The sequence below is a fragment of the Callorhinchus milii genome, unplaced genomic scaffold (genome assembly GCF_018977255.1).
Source record: "Callorhinchus milii isolate IMCB2004 unplaced genomic scaffold, IMCB_Cmil_1.0 Scaffold1, whole genome shotgun sequence".
Taxonomy (NCBI): domain Eukaryota; kingdom Metazoa; phylum Chordata; class Chondrichthyes; order Chimaeriformes; family Callorhinchidae; genus Callorhinchus; species Callorhinchus milii.
In genome coordinates this window covers 32,200,238-32,225,409 of record NW_024704742.1, presented here as the reverse complement: position 1 = coordinate 32,225,409, position 25,172 = coordinate 32,200,238, and the positions used below count along the sequence as shown (strand labels likewise).

At 45.9% G+C, this 25,172-nt stretch overlaps 2 protein-coding genes across 2 annotated transcripts in view; one reads left to right on the top strand and one right to left on the bottom strand.

Annotated features, from left to right (window-relative positions):
* LOC121849966 (acetyl-CoA acetyltransferase, cytosolic-like) overlaps window positions 1-25,172 on the bottom strand; it is a 236,732-nt gene that overhangs the window by 47,484 nt on the left and 164,076 nt on the right. The window lies entirely within an intron of this gene.
* Window positions 5,577-25,172, top strand: part of LOC121849546 (endonuclease/exonuclease/phosphatase family domain-containing protein 1-like) — a 42,695-nt gene continuing 23,099 nt past the window's right edge. Inside the window, 3 exon segments of the mRNA XM_042337183.1 lie at window positions 5,577-5,710; window positions 5,713-5,919; window positions 6,007-6,500. Coding sequence (XP_042193117.1) covers window positions 5,603-5,710; window positions 5,713-5,919; window positions 6,007-6,500 — 809 coding nt within the window. The 5' untranslated portion in view covers window positions 5,577-5,602.

Below are 25,172 nucleotides of genomic sequence, written 5' to 3'. Positions count from 1 at the left end.
TGATAACTTCTTCCTAATTGTGAATCATTCAAGAGCATCATTGGCAGCCCTGGGACCAGGGTTTCCTGCTAGCGAAGGCTATGGAATGTGGGAAACATTTTTAAAAAGAAAAGAAATTCCTTTGCACTCTTGGCAATGCAGTGAACACCAGTGGATTGAATCAAGGTGAGAAAAAGAATATTTGCAATGTTTGTCAACTGCTGAAATAAAAGATTGGCCTGGCCATTGTTCTGTATTATGACGTTGACTAACATTGTAAACTTTATTACTTTCTGTTTGTCATAGTAGAGCAATATCAGGGTAAGCACTGCCACTCTGACATTGCAAGAAACTCCCTTCTCTTTACAGATAGTCTGAACTCTAACATCCATATGAACAAGCAAATGGGACTTTGGTATTAGTAATGTTTGATCTAAAGTACAACGCCCCTGACAATGAATCAGTTTCCCCCCCAGTTTCTTCCCCACTCCCTCCCCCCCACCTGCCCCGATTCCCGTGCACTGCCCTGAAGTTCATCCGCCACGGTCGGCTAAAAGTTCCCAAGTGGGGATTGAACTCACGACCTGACCCAGAGGTGGGAGTGCAAGTGACTGAGCCAGTTTTGTCTGTTCAGTATACAGCACGGCCTGACCATTCATTCCTGCACATTCTGTGGTTCACAAATTCCACTGTCATCTTAGCATTTTTGATGGGATCTTTTTGAAGGTAGCTTTGCATTCTGGTGGAAAACGTGTGTAAGGGTCAAGGAGACCAAATCTGGGACTAAGCTATCCAGAAATGTTGAATTGTGGACCAAATGGAAAGCTATGCGGGAGGGTGGGGAGGGAGACAGCTTTCCAGGTCATCAGATTGATTGCTGTCTGAATCGTTTTCCTGCTTGCGTCTAACCCACCACTGTGCTCGGATTTTATGATAAGGCTATATCAAAGGCAAGGATTATTATTATATTATTATTATTATTGTTATCCCAACAACTATATTACAAGAAGGCTCCACTGGATTCTGAATTCCTGATTATGAAACCCCTTATTACTGTTATACCAAGATGTTGTCTGACGTAAAGTCCCTACAAAACATATTCAAAGATATAAAACAAATTTATATGGAGGATGAAGGGCTTTAGGATGAAGTGTGTGGGTTGTGAAACTTCAGCGTCATGTCGGTTAGGGTGCCGTTAAACACGAAATTAACTTCTGTATTTGGGATGAAGGCTGCTCTTACGTTGTACTGTTGTCCTACCAGGGATCAAATAATGAGACTGAATGCTTACTGAGGTGTCCTGTGGTCTTGAAAAGGAAGAAGCAGTACTGTCAGAAAAGTTACAAAAGTTCACTTGTATCTCTGTGTAAAAACCCAATGGAAACAGATGTTGCAAAAGAGCCAAATTGTGATAACTACACATTCCAACTGTCTGAAAGTATATCATGTAGGAAACAATGTGTATCCTTGCGATCACTGAAACATTACTTGACAATGAATCTTGTGGAGTGATGTTGGACAGAGCTGGTTAGTGATGAGCTAAGGTTTACGGATGAGAACTGGAGATTTTAGGGGAATGCGTGTCTTCAGCAGACTTACAATTATGGAATTACCAAAGAGTAATCGTGATCCTGGAGCAGAAATGTTGAGCAAGATGACTGAGCAGCCACCACAAGACGGGTGCAGATCTAACAATTCTCCCCCCCCCCCCCCCCACCCCGTACAGCACTGGTCACTCCTCCGATGACTGCTGCTGCTTTTCGTTAACCCTGGATTGTTGCGGTTCAGTCCATCCAACCACGGCTGCGAGGTTGATGCTGAGTAACCCAAAAGTGTCATTCTAAACAGTAAAGCGTCACCACCAGTTCAGCCCGGCCTTATTAGAACAGTCTTGTTGGGACGGCAGTGGGGGGGGGGGGGGGCATCCTTAAAGTGAGATCATGCAATTATAAATATGCCCGTTATAGTCCTCTCACAGTCACTCCCAAAGTTGACATCATTGAACCTCACTCTACAACCACGTTACGTATAAAACCCATGGAATAGTGAGGCGCACTATATAACTGTGCAGGGAGATATTTAGTGCCTGCCCACTCCCAGTTTATTATTCTTAAAGAAACGATGCTGTTGTACAATAAACTATGTGAGTTCTGTAAAATCTAGGACATCACGCTGGGGAATGCTATCTGTTTTTGTGTGTTTTTACAAGTTAGATTTGGCCCTAATTTCTAGCATTGTCAGTCACGTGTGCCAGGATTTCCTAATTGTTCTGAGAAATTGACATACAATATCCACGGTTCACGTGTTTTTTCTCCTTCTACTTTCATTATGAAATTGAGCGTCAATGATATGTCATAGTTCTATAGTTTTGTTTTAATAATTAAAACGTGACTATCCTTCTTGGTGGGGAGGGCCCTTGTTAGAGCTGAACTGGCTCCAAGGTAACATAATAATAATGATCCTTTATTTATTTTGAATGGATTATTATCCCCAGAAAATCGATTCGCCAATCGACTAGCTCTGCCGATGATCGCACAGGCAGCCTAGCTCATCGGCAGGATATGAAAAGTAACTGAGGGCAGGGAGTCATCCCACTCAGCTCCTGTTAACCCTGCAAGCCAAAGACCTAACGGATACGGTGATCTTAATAATAATAATCCTTGCATTTTATATAGCGCTTTTCATGTCGGGAGGACGTCCCAAAGCGCTTCACAGAACACACTGTAAAGTGAATTGACTGTATATTTGTGGGCGAACGCGGCAGCCAATTGCGCACAGCAATGTCCCACAAACAGTCGTAGATTGAAAGTGACCAATTTATTATTGTTTTTGGTTTTGGAGGGATTATTATTAGGCTCTGTGTGGAGTAAGGAAACTTGCCCAAGGTTTCGCCCTCTGCCTGGAATTGAACTCAGGTCTCTCACTTGCAAAGCGAGTGCTCTAACCACTGAGCTACAGGACTCTTAGCTGGACAAGCAGTGGGAAAGTTTGCTAGATAGAAATATCAATGGCAAGCTATGTGGTTTTAGCTGGTTGGACTCCAGCAGTTACCCCACCGCACACTCTGAGGTCCAACCTGCGTCTAATACTTTCCGAAATTAGGTAAGCAGGATGCGTCCCTCCAGGAAGAGAGTGCGCATTCCATTCCAACAATCTCTCTCTGGAATCTCCATGTGTAGGTGGGATGCCTGGAAATCTCAGCTTGGTTTGGATCCTCTTAAGCGCGGTGATTTGTTAGCACACGTGCCAGACACCCAGCTGACCAAAAAAAAAGTTATCTCAGGGAGATGCTGCGAAAATCCTTGCATTTGGTATAGCGCCTTTCACATCAGGAGAATGTCTCAAAGGAATAATTGTAAACTGTACTGAATGTATTTTGTAAGTGAATGCAGCAGTCAATTTGTGCACACCGGTGTCCCACAAACATCTATGAAATGAATGATCAATTTTATCTGGTGGACTTCTTGGCTAGGACACCAGGAGAAACTCCCTTCTCTTTTTGAATAGATGCAGAGGATCTTTTACATTCACCTGCACAGCCAGACGTTAGTTTAACATTGCATCTGAAGTACGGCAAGTGTGTCATTTCACCACCTCCAACAATGTAGCACGTCCAACACTATACTGGAGTGTTAACCTGTGAGCCCAATGGAGAGTTTTCTGACTTAGAGGAGAGAGTGCAACTAAGCCTTTCACATAGGGACGTCCTCCCGACGTGAAAAGCGCTCTATAAATGGAATCTTGTTGTTGTTGTTGTTGCTGTAAGCCAGGCTGACAAGATGCTTGACATGTGGGAGATGCAAAATGAAACAGTGAACTTCTTCTGGTATATTGAGGGAGGAGCAGACTGTTGTGAGCTGCTGTATTTTGTGTTATTGTATGTGCAACAGTTGAATTTGCAATTTGCAAAAAAAAACAATTAGAGTGATGAAAAACTCAGATTTGCTCCAGAACCCTGACTTATTTATGCTATTTTATATATATATATATAATTTATATATATATTCACTCACAATAAACTCCATGCTCCCAGCAAAACAGTTCTCACCAGGCTTCACTGGCTCGCTGCCACAGATTGGATCGATTTCAAGATCCTCTCACTCATCTGCGAACCCCTTCATGCCCTGGTACCTCCCTCCCTTTCTGACCTGCTCTCTCCCCACTCCACTACCAGCCTCCGCTTGGCTGGCTCTGGCCTCCTGCTTGTCCCTCGTCCCCTCCCCTCCACCATTGGCAGCTACGCTTTCAGCCACTACACCCGAAGGATTTGGAACTCTCTCTCTCTGTCTCTGAATCCATCCACTTTGCCCCCTCCTTCCCCTCTTTTCGATCACGACTGAAGACCTTCCTCCTCGACCATGCTTCTGTTCACCTCCTCCGTTTCGGTGTCAGGCTCCACCACTGTTAAGCGCTCCGAGACGGTGCCCTGGGCGAAGGGCACTGTATAAATACAAGTTGCTGTGCGTAAACGTGACCGTGATCCCTGTGCTTAGCTGTGATTAAACCACGTTAAGTAGCTGCTGAACATTAACCGACTCATGACTGTTTTTACAGGGAAGCAGCGAAACTCCTGGCAAGTGCACGCCAGCCGCCTGCTCGCACAAACAAAACACGGCAAGCTTAGGTCCTGAAGAAAGGAGCTGAGGGGGTGGAGAGGAGGAGGAGGAGGAGGCGGCGGAGACGCGTATTATGTTTCGCTGCTTTTCACTTCCAACGACTTGAAGAATCCAAAGGAACGAGGGATTCCCAACCCTGTGCAGAGCTGTACCTTTACACCGCAGACTACACACCCCCCCCACCACTCCCCCCCTCCTCCATCACTGTCTGTCATGAGAGATCGCAGCACATGACTTGCCCCTGAGTTATTGGTGGTCAGTCAGCTGGAGGTCCTGGTGGCACTCCCCCCACCCCCTCCCTCTCCCTCCCTCCCTCCCTCCCTCTCAGCAGATGAAGTGCCAGTGCAGTGGTGCGTTTCGGCTGCTGAACGCTTCCCAGTGCTTTGACTGAACGAGTTTGGCACCGCGTCTGCATCTACCGCTCTTGAATTCAGCAGCAGAGCCCGACCAGGACCCCCCCCCCTCCCCCCCCTCCACCCCCTCACCCCCCCCCCCTCCACCCCCTCCACACAGAGAGAGAGAGAGAGAGAAGGGCTCTCGTTGCAAAGACCTAACACTTTGCCGTAGAGAGAGAGAGAGAGTGAGAGAGGGGGGAAAAAAAAAGGGGATGTAAAATCCAGAGTGAAGCTGTCGGGTCGGGTCTGTCCGCGGAAACCCCGGGGGCTGCGGTTAACTGACGCTTGTGACCGCCACAGCGGTTGAGGGGGTCACTACAGGACACCCAGTCCCGTCCCCCCCCCCCTCCCCCCTCTCTGGTGTGTTTAAACCATCCGGTCCTCCCCCCCCCCCGGGGGGTTCAGAGCAGTGTGTGCGAGAGAGAGGACACATACGCACACACGCGCGCGGGTGGGACCTGAGACCCGAGAGCGCACCGGTTGCGGTTGAGCGGTCAGTCGGACTCTCGGCGTCGGTGGAGGTGGAGAGGGGGGAGTGGGAGCGGATGACCCCTTGGCAGCTCCCCGGCGGCGGCGGCTCGGCGGCGGCTCGGGAGAGAGGGGGGACCGGCGATGGGGGGCACCCTGGGCTGCCACCGCTCCATCCCGCGGGACCCCCTGGAGAGCGGTCGGCGCCGCAAGTTCAGCGCGGCCTGTAACTTCAGCAACGTCTCGGTCCGCCCCCGGAGCGGCTGAACATCAACGCGGCCACGGAGGAGGAGCTGATGACCCTGCCCGGGGTGGGCCGGGCCGTGTCCCGCAACATCGTGGACTACCGGCAGCGCATCGGCGGCTTCAAGAAGGTGGAGGACCTGGCGCTGGTGAGCGGGGTGGGGGCCGCCAGGCTGGAGCACATCAAGCCGGAGATCTGCGTCAGCGGTCGGGGCGGAGGAGGAGGAGGAGGAGGGGGCGGAGGGGGCGGCGGCGGCTCGGCCCAGCACTCTCCCGGCTCTCCGCCGCGGGGCGACCACGCCGAGGCGGCCCCGCTCGACGTCGCCACGGCCACGGAGACGGCAAACGGCCGACGGGGCCCGAGCCGGACGGCGGCCGACGCCGTCGTCGTGGTCGTCGGCTCCCGCCAGCGGCGCGGCCCGGGCCGGAGCCCGGACGAGCTGCTCGGGGCCTCCGCCGCCTCCGCCGCCTCCGCCTCCGCCGCCGAGCGGTCCCGACCCCCGTCCGCCGCGCACACCAACGGGGGCCTCCACTTCAGCCCCGGGCCCGGGCCCGGGCCCCACCCGAGCCCCACCTCCCTCAGTCTGCACAGCGAGGACCTGGACCTGGACCTGGATCTGCCCCCCGGCGGCCCCGCGCAGGTCGTGGCGGCGCGGCCCAGCGTGGAGGCGTTCGGCGGCCTGAGGGCCGGGGGGCGGGTGCTGAGGCTCGGCAGCTGGAACCTGCAGCGCTGCTCCGCCGAGAAGGCCAACAACCCCGGAGTCCGAGAGGTCGTGTGCATGAGCCTCCTGGAGAGCGGGTAAACGGCTCCGCCACGGGGTTCACTGGGGCTCTGATTCCCCTCCACTCCCCACCACCACCACTCCCCACTCACCCACTCCCCCACTCACCCACTCACCCATTCACTCCCCTCACCCACTCCCCCCCTCCTCCACTCACTCCCCCCACTCACTCACTCCCCCCCACCCACTCCCCCCCTCACTCACTCCCCCCCCACTCACTCCCCCCTCACTCACTCCCCCCCTCACCCACTCCCCCCCCCCTCTCACTCACTCCCCCTCACCCACTCCCACCCCCCCACTCACTCACTCCCCCCCCCTCACCCACTCCCCCCCTCACTCACTCCCCCCCCTCACCCACCCACTCCCCCCTCACCCACTCCCCATCACCCACTCCCCCCTCACCCACTCACTCACTCCCCACTCACTCACTCACCCCCACTCACTCACCCCCACTCACTCCCCCCACTCATTCACCCCCACTCACTCCCCCCCACTTACTCACTCCCCCCACTCACTCACTCCCCCCACTCCTCCCCCTCCCTCCTCACTCTCCCCTCACCCACTCCTCCCCTCCTCCACTCCCCCCCACTCACTCCCCCTCACCCACTCCCCTCACCCACTCCCCAATTCCTTCTCACGGTGTCACAGACGGAGAAGCCGTGTCCGATGGCTGACAGGTCATGTGTGTGCGGTTCACTGTCCACTGGCGCTCTGCCGGGAACTGTCGGTCAATGCACTTATTTTCTCCACAGCCCCTGTGTGTGTGTGTGTGTGTGTGTGTGTGGCTCTGTATCTGTGTGTGTGGCTCTGTATCTGTATGTGTGGCTCTGTATCTGTGTGTGTGTGTGGCTCTGTATCTGTGTGTGTGTGGCTCTGTATCTGTGTGTGTGTGTGGCTCTGTATCTGTGTGTGTGTGTGGCTCTGTATCTGTGTGTGTGTGTGGCTCTGTATCTGTGTGTGTGTGTGGCTCTGTCTGTGTGTGTGTGTGTGGCTCTGTGTCTGTGTGTGTGGCTCTGTATCTGTGTGTGTGGCTCTGTATCTGTGTGTGTGGCTCTGTATCTGTGTGTGTGGCTCTGTATCTGTGTGTGTGGCTCTGTATCTGTGTGTGTGGCTCTGTATCTGTGTGTGTGGCTCTGTATCTGTGTGTGTGGCTCTGTATCTGTGTGTGTGGCTCTGTATCTGTGTGTGTGGCTCTGTATCTGTGTGTGTGGCTCTGTATCTGTGTGTGTGTGTGGCTCTGTGTCTGTGTGTGTGTGTGGCTCTGTATCTGTGTGTGTGTGTGGCTCTGTATCTGTGTGTGTGTGTGGCTCTGTATCTGTGTGTGTGTGTGGCTCTGTATCTGTGTGTGTGTGTGGCTCTGTGTGTGTGTGTGGCTCTGTGTGTGTGTGTGTGTGGCTGTGTGTGTGTGTGTGGCTGTGTGTGTGTGTGTGTGGCTGTGTGTGTGTCTGTGGCTGTGTGTGTGTCTGTGGCTGTGTGTGGCTGTGTGTCTGTGTGTGTGTGTGTGTGGCTATGTGTCTGTGTGTGTGTGTGTCGGTGTGGCTGTGTCTCTCTGGTGTATCACTAGTTACACCAACTGAAATTGATGTGTGTGAAACGTTGTCAGGGTTCAGGTCCCCTGTCTTTGCTTTATAAGCAAATGCTCAAACAAGCTGTAAACTTCTCTCAGAAACAGATGTAATCCCTCCTCTCCCCCCCACACACACACACACACACCACCCATTTACTTAATTGAATGGGATCCCTGATTAATTATAGCTTAAAACATTCCGAAGCGCACAAGGATCGCCGTCCGCAGTTTTCGGTGTCGAGGTTTAATTTAAGAAAGGCATTTTTGCAAAACAAACAACTCCTCTGTAAAGTCCTCCGCTGTGTGTGTGTCTCTCTGCCAAATGACATGCCCTAAGTTCTAGGAGAAAGGTTAATTCAGCATTTTTAATGTTTTTACTCTTGACCGAATGCTGTGACATTTTGTGGGAACGGCTGTTTAATGTCATCCATCCCACCCCCCCCCACCCCCCCCAACCACACACTCTGGACGTCACTTTGGTTCCTGGTTTCAGTCTTGTAATTGAAGCTTTACAAGGTGCTGCGTAGACTCTGCTGCCACTATCTCATTTTCCTGACGTAATCATTTCCAGATTTAAAAATGTAAAAGATAAAACTGTGTGGCCGAGGGAGGAGAATGTTCTCAGTACAGTATAAGAGTATTGGTAGTTTAGTGGTCAAGACGCAAGTGCTTTGTGTTGGTTTGAATTGCGTGGACTTTCATAATTAAGAACCCTGTTCATTGATCCCCTTTTGCACAACCTCACCTTAGACATCTATACACAGGGATCTTGTTCAGTAAAGGAGCAGCAAAGAAAGCCCTGACATACGCTTTCCCTTGCGGTTCTCATCTGCAGTACTGTGCCGTGTTGCCTTCTGTAGTCTGGATACCTCTCTCCGTGTAGTGCACGTTCTTTGCTGCAGCAAGTGCAGAGTTTGCACAGTTTGTGCTTTCAGCTCAAAGGATGCCGTGTGAGCCCAGTCAGCCCTTGTACGAGAAAACCGGAAACAATCGGAGCTGTGAAAACATGGCACAGTTCCCCTGAAGAACTAATACGTAGACAAGAGTTTGGAACCGTGATAGTTAACTCTTGTCCAATTAATGTACCACTTGATTTGGTTTTGAATATTGTCTGAGAAGCAGTTAGGATGACAGCCATGACATTGCTGTGTGCATAACTGGCTGCTGTGTTGACCTCAAAGTACACTCACTACACTTTACAGTGAATTCTGTGAAGTGCTTTAATGTCCTCTCGTCGTTTCAAAACCTTCCGCTTTGACCGTGGCATCCTCCCACCCCAACTCCCCTTGCCCTTCACCCGTCTTGATTCCAATCCCCAGCTCGTGTGCAATCCCTTCACTGTCCTGCCCCTTGCGATGTCCTCCCGACGTGAGAGTCGATCCATAAATGCAACTTGTTGGCTCTTGTTGTTGAAAAACGCTATATTCAAGGATTATTTGTTATTATTATTTGTTATTTTGTTATTTGTTATTGTTATTATTACGAGATGCAAGAGCAACATAGTGGCCTTCAGGATTCACGATGGGAGCCACAGAGAAATGAATATTTTATCGATTGAGAATACTTGCTTTTTGTCGCCTAATGTGTACACATAGGTTCAGCATTTGTGTAAAATATACATGGACGATGTAGTGGGTGGATGGGCGGGGGTGAGGAGAGAGAATGGGGAGGGAAATTTTATTTTCATTGGAAAAAAATTTATGACGGAAATTTTGGAGTGAATGCTAATAGGTTACGTATACAAGGGTATCATTTACAGCTCCAGGTTCACAGCTTGTAGTATCTGCCCCCCCCCCCCCCACCACACACCCAAAATGGTGAAGGTTTAACCTGGCTTGAAACTGAGTCGCACAGATCCAATCCACTGGTTTGTTTCTATCTCACCTGGGATGGCCTCGGTGTCTTAGTATCAGCCATGTGAAACATTGGTGAGGGTACACTCTGACTGGTGTACTATCTGCGTACTATCTGTTGAACAACATATATAGTGGTTAGAGCACTTGCCTTACAAGCGAGACACCTGGGTTTGATTCCCAGCAGGTCGAAATCTTGGGCAAGTTTCCTTACTCCGCACGCCTGATAATAATCCCCCCCAAAAAACAATAATATATTGGTCACTTCAGTCCACGACTGTTTATGGGACACTGCTGTGCGCAATTGGCTGCCATGTTTCGCCCACAAATGTACAGTCAATTCACTTTACAGTCTATTGTGTGAAGCGCTTTGAGATGAGGTGCTATATCAAATGCAAGGATTATTATATACATATGTGTGTGTGTATATATATATACATAGCTCAGGGACAAATCATCCGTACATTCAACCATTACTTTTTTATAATCCTTTATTTAAATGTTACTCTCCGTTGTGAAAAGTGAAGGCAAAATTCAAAAAACTCCCCCACCACCCCCAAGTACCCAAGTAGTAATGTGTTGTGACTCAATTAAACGTGCCAACTGTGCACAACTTGTGTATAAACTTTGCTTACTGGAAAGTTTGCCATTAATCTAACTTAATGAAGTGGCTGGACTCGGCTGTGCCCATGGTTGATCCTTGTTTTTCTAAGCCATTTGACAATGTTGGCATTAATTACACTTTTTTTCTAAAGAAAAGAAAAACGTGGATAAAAGATTGAGTTTTAATCTTGGTGGTATTAAATCTTGTCCACATCTACAGAAATGGGTCAATAGCAATAGGTGTTTTAACACCACATCGAATGGAACGAGATTCATCAGCTACACTTCATAAAACTAACCAAATCCAGACTTCTCCACTTTGTTCCATGCAACATATTGCTGCATTTACCAAACCTTAAGTTTAAAAGATTAACAATAATAATAATCCTTGCATTTGATACAGCGCCTTATCACGTCTTCTAGATGTCTAGAAGACATCTTCACAGAATATACTGTAAAGTAAATTGACTGTATTTTGTGGGGGAAACACGACAGCCAATTGCGCACAGCAGTGTCCCACAAACAGTCGTGGATTTACTACAGGAGTCCTGCGAGAGACCTGGGTTCGATTCCCAACAGGGCAAAACCTTCGGCAAGTTTCCTTACTTCACATGTCTGATAATAATCCCTCAAGAAAAAAATAATAATAATAATAATTTGGTCACTCAATCCACGACTGTTTGTGGGACACTGCTGTGTGCAATTGTCTGCACACAGCAGTGTCCCACAAAATATACATTCAATTCATTTTACAGAATATTCTGTGAAGCGCTTCGAGAAGTCTCGAAGACGTGATTAGGGATAATAATCCCTCCAAAAGCAATAATAAATTGGTCATTTTCAATCTACGACTGTTTGTGGGACATTGCTGTGCGCAATTGGCTGCCGCGTTCACCCACAAATATACAGTCAATTCACTTTACAGTGTGTTCTGTGTCTTCTGCTTTGGGACATCTAGAAGACGTGAAAAGCGCTATTTCAAATGCAAGGATTATTATTATTATTAAGGATCATTATTATTGTTTTAAACTTAAGTATTTACTGAGAGGCTTTAACAACAACTGTGTTTCCACAACAGTTTTTGTGTGTGCAAAGCTGTTATACTACACAACTGCACGCATGCACGCACACATATATACACATACCTACCCACACACACACACACATATATGTCCACATACAGTGTGCTGTGTACTAAATGTCAGACTTGTGTTTGGTAAATGCAGCAATGTGTTGTATGGAGCCAAGTGGAGAAGTCTGGATTTGGTTAGTTTTATGAAGTGTAGCTGATGAATCTCGTTCCATTCTATGTGATATTAAAGCACATATTGCTGTTGACCCATTTCTGTAGATGGACAAGATTTAATACCACCAAGATTAAAACTCAATCTTTTATCCACGTTTTTCTTTTTTTTCGAAAAAAGTGTAATTATAGCACAGAGCCTTTTTGTCCACTGCCATTTAAGCCTTTTATTCAAAACATTTTTCCTCTTGCAAATCTTTGAGCCTTCCTTCCGTGAGTTAAGCTGACTCCAGAAAAACACAAGAGAAATTTACAGAAACCTATTGCTGAACATTAGAAAATGTCTCAAATAGGCTTTAATTATGTAAACTGAATGGCACCATCCTCAGTAGGACACAACAACAACAACAAAATTACATTTGTAAAGCGTCTTTCACATCGGGAGGACGTCCCAAGGCGCTGGACAGACAGAGTTATGTACCCGAGCTGGTGGTGGGGGAGGGTGGAGGGCAGCAGGGGGGAGGCCGGGAGATCGAAAGCACGGTCGAAGAGGAGGATCTTGAGATGGGTCTTGAAGGTGGCGAGGGAGGGGGCGAGTCGGAGGGACTGCGGGATGGAGTTCCAGAGGGCACAAGCATTCTTCTGAGAAACGCATAACAGGTACTTTATTGGATATTCATATTTTACCCCCAACTAAATTTGTTTTCATATACACAGGAGAAGAATGCTTCAGTGTTCCATGAAATGTTTTGAAGTATTGTGTTGGAATTTATATAATCCTTTTGCATGCATTAGAAGCACAGCACAGTGTTATTTTTCTTGATTTATTTTAAGTTGCCTCTGATACAAAGGGAATCGAGCTTATTCACAGGATATGAAGTGCATTCTACAGATCTTGTGCTATTGATTTTATTCACCAGTTGACTCAGAGGACACAGCAGATGGTTCTAACGGTACTGTCCGCAAATGTAATTGAGAGACAGAATTCTTGTGTTGGTTGTTTGGAGTGTTGAAACCTCTCTCTATTCACTGTATTTAAATTTTTGATAATACACCGACGGCTTTTGCTACATCACTGTCCAGAAGTGCACTTATCCGCCTACAAAAAGCAAGTCACTGCACTTGGGGGCGCCTTGGGACGTCCTCCCGACGTGAAAGGCGCTCTATAAATGAAATCTTGTTGTTGTTGTTTACAGTACATCCTGTGTAGCGCTTTGAGATTTCTTCCTGACGTGAAAGGTCCTACATCAAATCCAAGGATTATTTTTTTCTTTATCTGAATGAACATAGCACAATTGTAGTGGGATCCTTCCTCCTCAGACTATAGAAAATCAACTGAAAACATGTCTCTGCATTATTGTATTCTGCGGACTTAAGACCAGTGCATTCTTCACTGTGGCATATCTGTTGGCTTACGTAGCTATAGTTGCATAGATTGGTACAACTGTGTTGCAGAAGTAGTTCCCTAAATGAGAATTTTCCTGCCAGCACCATTTACTTCAACAATTACATAAAAGTAATGTTTACTAGTGCAAGAGTCACTGGGCTGCAGCCAAATATTTGGGTGCCATTTCACATTCAGTGTCGGTGGTTTTCTTTAGTGCCAAGAACCATATAAATGTTGTTTTATACTTCTTAAGGTTCATGTTTTTAATCCTTGAAGTAATGGCTTCTGAAAGAGATTTATCGAAGCTCTTAACGGTACTTTTGCGCTTACACACTACAGTGATGGTTTGAGTATTGCCATTGAAACTGTCAGACATGGAAAATGTGTCCTTACTTTCCTTAGAAGTTTATTCAGGAGAGATTCTCTTCAGCTTTCTATTTTATGTCGCCTTTGGCTACATCACAGTGGCTCTGAACCAGAGTGACTGATTGTAATTGCAGATTCTTACTTATTTTTCCCTCAAGTTTAGGAGGTTGCCTGACTGTTTAGAAGGAGCTCACACAGAAATCTATTCCTTAGAGCTGCTCCCATGGACAGCACAGGGCAAAGCCACCTCAATGTACTACTGCTAATAATCCTTGTATTTGGTATAAAACCTTAGCATGTTTGAGATGTCTCAAAGCGCTTCACAGGATTTATTGTAAAGTCTAGTGACTGTACTTTTTAGGTGAATGGAGCAGCCAATTTGAGCGCAGCAATGTCCTCTAAACAAACATGAAATGAATGACCATTTTATTTGCATTTTGAATGACTGGTGGCCAGGACCCATCTCATCCGAAGTACGGCACCTTCGACCATGCATTGATGTCCCCAGCGCTGCCTGCAGTGTCAACCTGGACTGTCAGACCAGCAGGATTCTGAATTTAACTGGGAGGAGGGAAATGAGGCATGTGAGTTATCATCAGGAAAATCTTTAACCCATCCACAGAACGATTTTGCACTTACTTGCCACATAGCAACAAGTTTAGTTTCAATTACATTTTTTTACTTTTTATTAAAAAAAATTGCTTCTGAACAGGGATGGAACACCAGTGTTTACGCTTGTGCAGTATCACAGACTTCATTCCCTTCGCTTTCCCCTTCCTAACCATTTGTTTCTCCTAACGGGGGAGCAGTAGGCTTAACAAGGAGCAAGTCGCATTAAGGGCTTTTTTTTTTACACAGGTTCTAGCCATGGCTCTGTAAGATACAGCAACACCATGTTACAGTTTGTGTTATTCTGACAGCCCCGGTGTTGATAGCTGCAGCCAATGACACTCTTTATCATGATCTAATGGTTGGAGAGCTTCAATCGTCGCTCTGTTCCTGTGCTGTACTCAGCATCTGACCATTTGTTTTTGTTCCTGCTTGTTAAATGCATGGATATGACTGAGCCCTTTGATTTCCTGTTTGTGCGGTTATTCCAATAGATTGTAATTGCTGAAACATTACAGCCGGTTCCAATGCAGAATGCATTTGTGTCTTTAAACGTCCAGTGGTAATCTTCGGGGAGGTTTTGGTGTTGTACAGTCTGTCACTGGCGGACTACGTGTTTGTGAGTCTTTCTCTTGAGCTGGAACACCTGTGTACTGGCTCAACAGTCAGTTACTGTTTCTCTTCGATGGGATGGTGGCACTCTTCTGTTTGGAAAAGCAAGACATTTTATTTGCAAGATTGTAAAAATATTTTAAAATAATTTGTGATTGGACTTTCTCATGATCAACAAGTGGTATAAATGGAAGACAGTTTATCCCCCTACTGAATGGGTCATATGTGGGGGAACGAGAGCCTGTGTGTGTGTGTGTGTGGGGGGGGGGGAGGAGGAGGAATGTTTTCCCTGGTCTGCACCATGCACAGTCTCCGAACCCCACTTGCTGTAACCTGCCCCACACACTGGCTTTAAAAACACGTTAACAGAAGAGACTGTCAATGGCTATCAATTGATCTCCTTTTCCACACAGTTTGATTCACGATAGGGTCCCAATCTTAAGAAGCTGATGGGGGAAAAAAAGAAGAAAAAAATGTATGTTTATGTTGAACATCTCAACGTGCTTTATAAGTGCATTAATTGTTGTCAAATGTCGTGACTTTTTTTGTGGATAAAAACAGCGCACATTTGCATCATTGTGTCACTCAATCCACGACTGTTTGTGGGACACTGCTGTGCGCAATTGGTGTTTTGTCCACAAAATATACAGACAGCTCACTTTACAGTATATTCTGTGAAGCGCTTTGAGACGGCTCATATCCACCTGACACAGGCAGATGGGACCTTGATTTAACATGACATCCACTGGCTGGTCTGACATTGCAGCCGGCAGCAGCCACATTACTGCACTGCTCACATTATTAACTCGATTCCCGACGTGATCCAGAAAGCACAACAAAGATTATTTTCGGATCTCAGAATCTCTTTAGAATCTCAATTAAAAACTGGCATTGCAGGAGTCTGTTTCTAAATGATAAAATGCGCATGTCAGCTCCCAGCACATCCCATCTTTCTTTCACAACTTTGCTGCGTAGTTTTTTGGGTCCTGATCGTGACTGTTCTGCTCAGCCCCAAAATGGCTTCTGTCAAATCCTGTGCTTCCCCACCACTGCAGGTTTCCATAACCATAGCTACAATAATACGACCAAGAGAGATTTTATAAACCAACAACTTGCATTTATATAGCGCCCTTCACGCTGGATAGCGTCCCAGCATAAAACACACACACGCATATATATACATGCATATATATATATATATATAGATAATATGCTTGGCTTAATTCTGTAGTTTGAAAAAGGAGTTTCTTCAGCTGTAATGATTTCAAAACTTGGGTAGATTTTTTTTTAAAAAAACTCAAAATTAAGAAAATGTTAAAGTTTGATTTTAAAAACTTTTTGCAGACAGCGAGCAGTGTGACTGTGCGGCAGGCTGTTTTTTTTGAGTGTTTATTGAGCCTTGAAACTGAATTTTTATGCACAGTTGAATCTGAGTCATCTTGGATGAATGGCTGTATCGCTCCTCATGTTAATTCCGTTCTGATGTTTGGTTCAGCAACTTCTCTCAGCCACTTTCCTGATCACTATCAGCATTTAATGTTTAAATATTAAAAATCATCTGTTAGCAGATTGAGTGGGGTTGATCCTAATTATTTGTAATTATGATCCTAATTATTTGTAATTATGATCCTAATTATTTGTAAATAATCCATCCTCCTGTTTGTCCCGTTACGTCAAAGTAACAAATGCCTCCTCTCTCTCTCTGTGACCAGGCTTCCTCTGCCTCCTCGTTCTCCTGGACCTCTCCACTGCGTTCGACACAGTCGATCACGCCATCCTCCTCCACCGCCTCCCCTGGGACCGCACTCATATGGTTCGAGTCCTACTTAACCAACCGCCGGCGCTTCATCTCGGTAAATGTTTTTTCCTCTCGCCCCCAGCCCGGTCACCTGTGGGGTACACCAAGGCACCATACTTGGCCCCCTTCTTTTCCTCATCTATATGCTCCCTCTTGGCGATGTCATCCACAGACATGGGGTCATGTTCCACATGTATGCAGATGACACACAAATCTACTTCTCCTCTTCCAGCTGCTTGTTTGGTGGACATCAAAGCATGGATTAGCGCAAATTACCCGCAGCTGAACGTTGGCAAAACGGAAGCTATACTCTTTGGCTCCCATCAACATCTTCTCTTCTGTGGCTCTGAACTCTTCAACTTCCCTGGGCTTTCCCTCAGACTATCCAAACGTGTGTGCAGCTTAGGCATTAGGTTCGATCCCCAGCTTTCCTTTCTACCCCACATCCATTCCCTGACTAGGAGCGCTTTTTTTCACTTCCGTCACCATTGCCCGTCTCCGTCCGTACACAGCTGAAACCCCCGTCCGCACCTTGGTCACTTCCCGGCCGGACTATTCCAATGCCATCCTCACTGATCTCCCCAGTTGCACCATACACAAAACTCTGCTGCTGGATATCCACCCGCACAAAACTTTGTACCCCCATCAAACCAGTCTTTGCCAGGCTCCACTGGCTCCCAATCACCAAATGGATCGCCGTCAAGATCCTCTCACTCATTTTCAAATCCCTTCATGACCTCAAACCTCCCTTACCAGTCCGACCTGCTTCCCCCCCCCCCCCACTCCACCACCCGCTGCTTCCACTCGGCCGGCTCCAGTCTCCCATTTGTCCCTCGTGCTCTCCACTCCACCATCGGTGGTCGTGCCTTCAGCCACTACGTTCTGAAACTCTCTCCCTCGATCCCTCCGCCTTGCCTCCTCCGTCATCACCTTCAAATCCTGCCTAAAGACCTTCCTTTTTGATCGTGCTTACGGTCACCTCCTACCCGCCCTCTCCCCGCGGCTCGGAGTCAGACTCCGCCACTGTCAAGCGCACCAGGACGCTACCCCACGTGAAGGGCACTATATAAATGCAACTTGTTGTTTCAGTTTTACAGGAAAGGGTAGCTGCTGATTGAAATTTAGCAGAAAGAAATTACATTAGCAGCTTTGTCGCTCTGCTGCACTAGTACAGAGGGCACACATACAGTCAGAAATTCTTCTTGTCTGTTGCATCAAGCAATCAGTTTGAAAGTTAAAATGATTGCTTTTCAACAATGTTTTTGATCATCTTTCTTTTCCCCCTCCTCCGTCCCCAGCTCAGTCTCCCAGTCAGCTCTGAAATGCTTCGATTCAACCTCCTGACGTGAAAGGTGTCATATCAATGTAATTGTTTTTGTTGAACTTTGGAAGATAGTTTTCTCTTAACTTTTAAGCAATATTTTAGTTACAGTAAGACTACAACAACAACAACAAGATTCCATTTATAGAGCGCCTTTCACGTCAGGAGGACGTCCCAAGGCGCTGCACAGTTGGGTCATGACCCGAGCAGGGGGGAAATGGTCAGGGTGAGGGGAGGGAAGGGAGGGAGCGAGGAGGGGGAAATGGTCAGGGTGAGGGGAGGGAAGGGAGGGAGAGAGGAGGGGGGAAATGGTCAGGGTGAGGGGAGGGAAGGGAGGGAGAGAGGAGGGGGGAAATGGTCAGGGTGAGGGGAGGGAAGGGAGGGAGGGAGGAGGAAGAGAGTCGAGAGGGGAGCTGAAGGCTCGGTCAAAGAGAAAGGTTTTGAGACCGGCCTTGAAGGAGGAAAGGGAGGAAGCGGCGAAGGCACTGGGGGATAGAGTTCCAGAGCCTGGGGGCTGAGAGGCTGAAGGCCCGGCCACCGATAGTAGGGCGGTTGGGGCGGGGGACGTGGAGCAGACCGGAGCCAGAGGAACGGAGGGTACGGGCAGGTAGGTAGGGGGATAGTAGGTTGGAGAGGTAGGAGGGAGCAAGGCCGTGAATGGCCTTGTAGGTGAGGATGAGGATCTTGAATTCAATCCTCTGGGGGATGGGGAGCCAGTGGAGGCGAGCGAGGGTGGGAGTGATGTGGTCGCGAAGCCTGGTGCGGGACAGTACACGAGCTGCAGAGTTCTGAATGACCTGCAGCTTGTGGAGGGAGGTGCCGGGAAGGCCGGCGAGGAGAGAGTTCCCATAGTCGGCTGGACTAAGCTGGAAAAAAAGATTACGGATTGCGTTGTGCTGATTTTTAATTAAAAACAGTAACAATCCAATGTTTACAATTTTTGTAAACCATAATCTGCAAAGCAAATCAACACCTGCCATGAAATTACAAACAGACAGCCACAGGCATAGTTATGTGAAGAATGGGGTAAAAGGGATACAGCTAGTCCAGGAATGACAAGGATCTAGTGGGTGTGGGTCTAACCCATCCAGCCTTGAGTTCTAGTGGATAGTTCCCATAACTATCTTCAAACCCTTAAAAAGTACAGAAGTCACAAAATAAATAGCGATTGAAAGGGAGAGAGTAAAAAACAATCTGCGTCGGCTGATGACTGCATCCCTGAAACTCTTGAAGTTCCCCCACCTTTACTCTTGCAGTTTTCCTTGGTTTTGCTCAGTTGGGTGTCTAACACATATAGAAATCCATCCTCATCAGCTATCTGACTAGCTAGTTATTCCTGGAAGGGGCCCCTGTTGTTACCTGTGAAGGGGGCCCTATTTAGCCAGTTTAGGTCCTATGTGAATTATTCCTCTCTCTCTATTAAACCTGCAGGCAAATGCTCTCAAGATGCAACCTTGGAATTTGATTTGCTTAGGTATAGCACCTTTCACAACAGGAGGACATCGCAAATCTCTTCAATATAATAATAATCCTAGCATTTACTATAGCGCCTTAGCACTGTCCAGCACCTTGGGACATCCTCCTGACATGAAAGGCGCTCTGCAATTGTAATTTGTTGTTATCAAGTTGTTGAGATGTCTCAAAGCATTTCACAGAATATACTGTAAAGTGAATTGACTGTGTATTCTTTGGGCGAAACGTATCAACTAATTGGGCACAGCAGTATCGCACAAAATGACCAAAATGTTTTTTTATTAAGGGATTATTCCCCCTGGAAAGCGATCTGCCAGTCAACTGACAAGTTACTGGTTCCTACTTAAGGCTAGCTAAACAGAGGCGTGTGGAGTAAGGAAACTTGCCTAAGGTTTTGCCTTGCCCGGGAATCGAATGCAGGTCCTCATTGCCAGGCGAGTGCTCTAACCAATACACTACAGGATTCGAAATGAGTGAGTGTGTGTTTTGTGGGCAAACTGAATTCAAGGCTTCAGTGAATTGGTCTGTACAACGTGTATAAGAATCAAATGCAGAATATTTTCAAAGGTGGCTAATGACGGAAAAAGATGACATTAATATGAAATAAAAGAAGTGAAGTGACGGAAGAATAAGCATCGGCCATCCTGTGGTTGCACAGTTTTGTGTTGCATAGCTGATTGAAAGGCCGTTGGTATATATTTAGAAATATGGGAGTGAAAATGCAAAGAGTTTATAACTGGTTTGATGTTGACTTCAGTATTGTTGCTGTTTAGGGAGGTCATATGGAAATAGAGCCAATTATAGAAAAATGACACTTGTTTTCCACAGAATGGTATGTTAGTGTTTACTGAAGTGAGAAACCGTGGAAATTAATTTCGCTATACAATTTGTGGGTTGCTGTTCTACAAACATGTTAGTTATTCCAAATGAATTCGCTGGGGATGAGTCTGCATCTATCTTCGTGTGTGTATGTGTGTATATATATATCATATATACACTAATAAAACGACAATGTCTGTCTGCACTTCAAGAAGGATCCCAATAACCGATTGATGTAGAGACATGATTTATACCTCATGGGAAAGGTCTTGTAACTAGGAGTGACATGGGCATATTTGTTTTTGGGTATCTCCTATCGTTTATGAGTTATTTTCAGTTTTGCGTTGTTCACTGCAGTTACACCTGGTGGTCGCCAAGTCAATGCGGTGCTGTGGCATCATGCGTCACAGAGCACCTACGTATGTACGCACGCACTGCAGCTATACCTGGTAGCCGCGCCGGCTGACGAATCAATGTGGCGCAGTTGCATCCTGTGCCACAGAGCACGCGTAGCCAAGTGGCAGGAACAAAATAAAGAACACACACCAAGCTAAGCTGTGGCAACAACAACAAAATTACATTTTAAAAGCACCGAGTCCTCCCACTGAGCCCTCGCAAAACGAGCCCTCCCACAGGAGTCCTCCCAGATATTTATAGATAAAGATGATATGACTGTGTGTTAATCTACATTCCCTATCGGATCCTTCGGTTACAAGGGTAGCTGCAACGGGTACAGCTATTTATTAATGCAGAAGGTGCTATGGACATGAGTTGCCATTATAAGTGAACATTGTTAAAGGTCAAAATGCTGTTCCTATTCTGCTGAATAACAAGTGAACTGTTTTATTTGTATCAACACTGAAGATGGGAGAGCCTGTGCTGCAAACTGAAATCAGCTTTGTTGGGAGGAGGGGCTGTCAAGAGAAGAATAAGGTTAACCGGAAAAACATTGAAACACCAAAACAACAGCTATTCTATTCTATTTTCTCTAATCTCTGTTTACCCAGCAGTAAGTAGCAACCCGGTTGTTAGTCGATTGGTGGATCACTTTTCCGGGGGTAATGTTCCCTTCAAAAATTATAAAAGAAAAACAAAATTTGGTTACTCAATCCATGACTATTTGTGGGACACTGCTGTGCGCAATTGGCTGCCGCCTTTCGCTGACAAAATATACAGTCAATTCACTTTACAGTATATTCCGTGAAGCGCTTTCAGACGTCTCAACGACGTGGGAAGGCACTATATCAAATGCAAGGATTATTATTATTTATTATAATTTTCTATTCTATTTATGTAGTTTACATTAATGTTTTACTTTTGGTAGCTTCTTTTGAACTATTTACCCAATTATCTGTAAAATGAGTGTGCTCTCAGACATTGAAGGTAAACACTTTTTAATGCGTGGTCCGGCCAGCTGGCGCTTTAATGTAGTTGCACTTTACGTGGAAATTTATCGCACAGATAGAGGTCATTCGGCTCATTCTGTCTGTATGGCTCTTTTAAGAGCAATCCTTTCTACCCGTTCTTTCCTCATGCCCCTGTATCTTACAAGACTGGCTGGCACATTTCCTTTTGTACCCGATGGTTTTGTACTTGGCTTCTCTCCCCACAACCCCAATTAAATTGACCATGTTTGCTAGACTTCCTTTCTACTGTGGCTCAGGGTAAAACAGGTCATCTGTGGGCCCACTTTAAGCCATGCCATCCCTATACTAATATCCTGACACAAAGCCATAAATTCCCTTTAATAATACTCATTCCACTACTTAATTATTTTGCAGCCACAGCAAAGTTGATGGCATGAGGTGTGGTCAGATTTCACCATTGTGAGCATGCTATCACCCCCATTTTCAATGCTTTATCCTCTAATTTTGTGTACGGTCAGCTGCAGCAGTTGGTCAATTGTTAAAGGTGTTTTCAGACTTGTCTGATGCAGTAATGCTGAGGGCTTAGCTTTTAAACCTCCCATTAAAATCTTAAAGACTGCAGTTTGAAGTCATGCCAGGAGAATGTTTTTCCTGTTCAGATACTACCATCACACATCAGAGTTCAAGTTTAATCAGAACAGTTGTTACACTTGGGGTGTACAGAACAGATTTATAACCTTGTGCTGTATTGTTTTTAATTTCACCCTTCTCTTTCTCTCTTTCTACCCCCACCACCACCACCATGACCAAGTTTCCATTATTGAGATGTGTTCGGTGTTGGAGAATTTTGAATGCAGACATTGCAAATCTAAGTGAGAAGACTGAGAGAATGCTTATTGCAAAGGAAACCTAATGGGTTGTGCAGTAACTGCTTTACACAAGGTGTACTTGGTGCAGACCAGCTAATGTCAGAATAACATTCCATCAATCATCATGTTCAGACTTCCAACATCTCTCTTGAGCATTGTATCACAAAGGTGTTTATACTCGAACCAAATGATCATAAATTCAGATGCCAGGGTTGTCTGTCCATCTGATCTCACCAATGCTGACACCACTTTCTTGAGCATACTGTACTATCTGTTCATATACAAGACCTTTCTGTTTGTCTTAGAATTGATACGTTTCCAATGAGACTGCTTTCAACATCTGATCCACTACACATGGCTTTCCATTTAAATAGAATTCTGGTGACTATGTAACAACACAACAATAATTTGCATTTATATAGCACTCTTCAGGCAGGTGGAATCTCAGAATATTTAACAATGGTGGGCTTTGACACCCAGCTGGGGAGAGAGGGGAAGTGACTGTAGGCATTCAGAGGAAGGTCTTCAGATATAATCTGAAGTTGGGCAAGGACGGAGTAAGGTGGAGCGATTGAGGCAGATAGTTCCATAGTGACTGAAAGCATAGCCGCAGGTGGTGGACTGGAAGGGACAAGAGGCATGAAGAAGGCCAGAGGGAGTATGCGGAAAGGGATTAGTGGAGTGGGGTGTAAGCAGGTCGGAGAGGTAGTGAGGTGCTTAGGCGTGAATTGATTGCTTGGTGTATTGGTGTCAGAGTGTGAATTGAATGTAATGTAATCCCTGTAAAACAGTTGCCCAGAAACAGAACTTGCAAGTAGTAATTGTTTTAAAAATACTTTTCTTCTCGGACTGAGTCAGTTGTTGGATTGTGCCAACGTCCAGGGAGAAAGAATGAGGAACCGTTTATTTGGTAATGAATAGAAACTTCTCTGCTCCAGGGAGATTGTTGTTGTCTTATAAACCTCGAGTTCACACTATATATTATAGTTTCAGAAAAGTAAAATGAAATCTCAAATTATGAATTGTTCCTCTCCAGAGATCATGAAGGCAAACCTCCAGAATATGCCTCCATCCAACAATCTCTATGATTTAATTCCTGTCTCGCTTCCCTTCAAAGACTGCTCTTTTTCCATCCCTTCGCCTCCCCCCTTCCAAACACCAGAGACATGAAAATATTGTGTCCTGCAGTGCATTTTCTCAAGTTTATCTGTACCCGTGTCTTCCAGTGCTGTTGCAAAGCAGATACTTATCCAGTTCAACCAATAAACATCAGCTATTCCTCTTAAAACTTTGACTACGTATTCCCACCATATAACCATTTTTCTGTGGTGGTGAGGAGGTGGAGGAAGAAACATTTCTTCTGAAGTCTAGATACCACTTGAAGCCTGTTCATTTTAAACCCATGTCTTGTAATTCTGGCCTTGTAGTCGGTCATAGAATAATAATAAATAATCCTTGCATTTGATATAGTGCCTTTCACTTAGAATCATAGAACTTTACAGCACAAAAGGAGGCCATTCAGTCAATTGTGCCTGTGCCAGCTCTTTGAAAGAACTACCAATTAGTCCCACTCCGCTGCTCTGCAAATTTTTCCTTTTTTAGTACCTATCCAATTCCTTTTTGAAAGCTAATATGAATCTGCTTCCACCACCGTTTCAGGCAGTGCATTCCAAACCGTAACAACTCTCTGGGTAAAAATAAATCTCCATGTCTCCCCTCTGGTTCTTTTACCAATTATCTTAAATCTGTGTCCTCTGGTTACCAACCCACCCGTCAAAGGAAACAGTTTCTCCCTATCTACTCTATCAAAACCCCACATAATTTTCAACACCTCTATTAAATGTCCCCTCAACATTCTCTGCTGTGAGGAGAATAATCCGAGCCTCTCTAGTCTCTCCACATAATTATAGTACGTCATCCCTGACATAATTCTGGTAAATCTTCTCTGCACTCTCTCCAGGCTCCTAACATACTTCCTATAGTGTGGTGCCCAGAATTTGACACAATACTCCAGCTGAGACCTAACCAGCGATTTGTAAAGGTTTAACATAACTTCCTTTTATATAACTTGCTTTTACACTGTATGCCTCTCATTACAAAGCCAATGATACCATATGTTTTTCTAACAACTTTGTCGCCTTGTCCTGCCATCTTCAAACATTTGTGTATGTGGACCCCCAGGTCTCCCTGCTCCTGCACCCACTTTAAAATTGTTCCATTAATCCAATATTATTATATTATGATTATTTATATTGCCTCTCTTCATTCCTCCTCCAAAAATGCATCACTTCACACTTCTCTTAATTAAATTCCATCTGCCATGTTTCTGCCCATTTTATTACTGTATATGTCCTCCTGCAGTATTCTCTTCACTGTTTACTACGTTTCCAAGTTTTGTGTCACCTGCAAACTTTAAAACTTTGTTTTCCATACCCATAGATGTAGACTGTGTTTTATTTGCATAATATATGCATGCCATGTCCACTTTATCCTCATGTCTTTTTTTATTCGGTAATCTTACTTCTAAGGTTCTGCAATATGCTTGAATTTACCCTTTGACGGGGAGGTGATTCACTGACTTTAGGTCCTTTTTCTTTCACCCTCCCCACCCCCACCCCCAATTAATTGAGAACCTAAGCAGAGGATCTAAGAGAATCTATGCTCAGCTCCACCACTATCCTTTACCATTTTGGAACTGATGTGTAGAGAAACTAATTAAATTTTCTGGTATTTTTTGATAGACTCAAAGCAAAATTCTTCTTCCTTGTATGGTGAAACTGATGGCTCGATAATTTTCTCTGT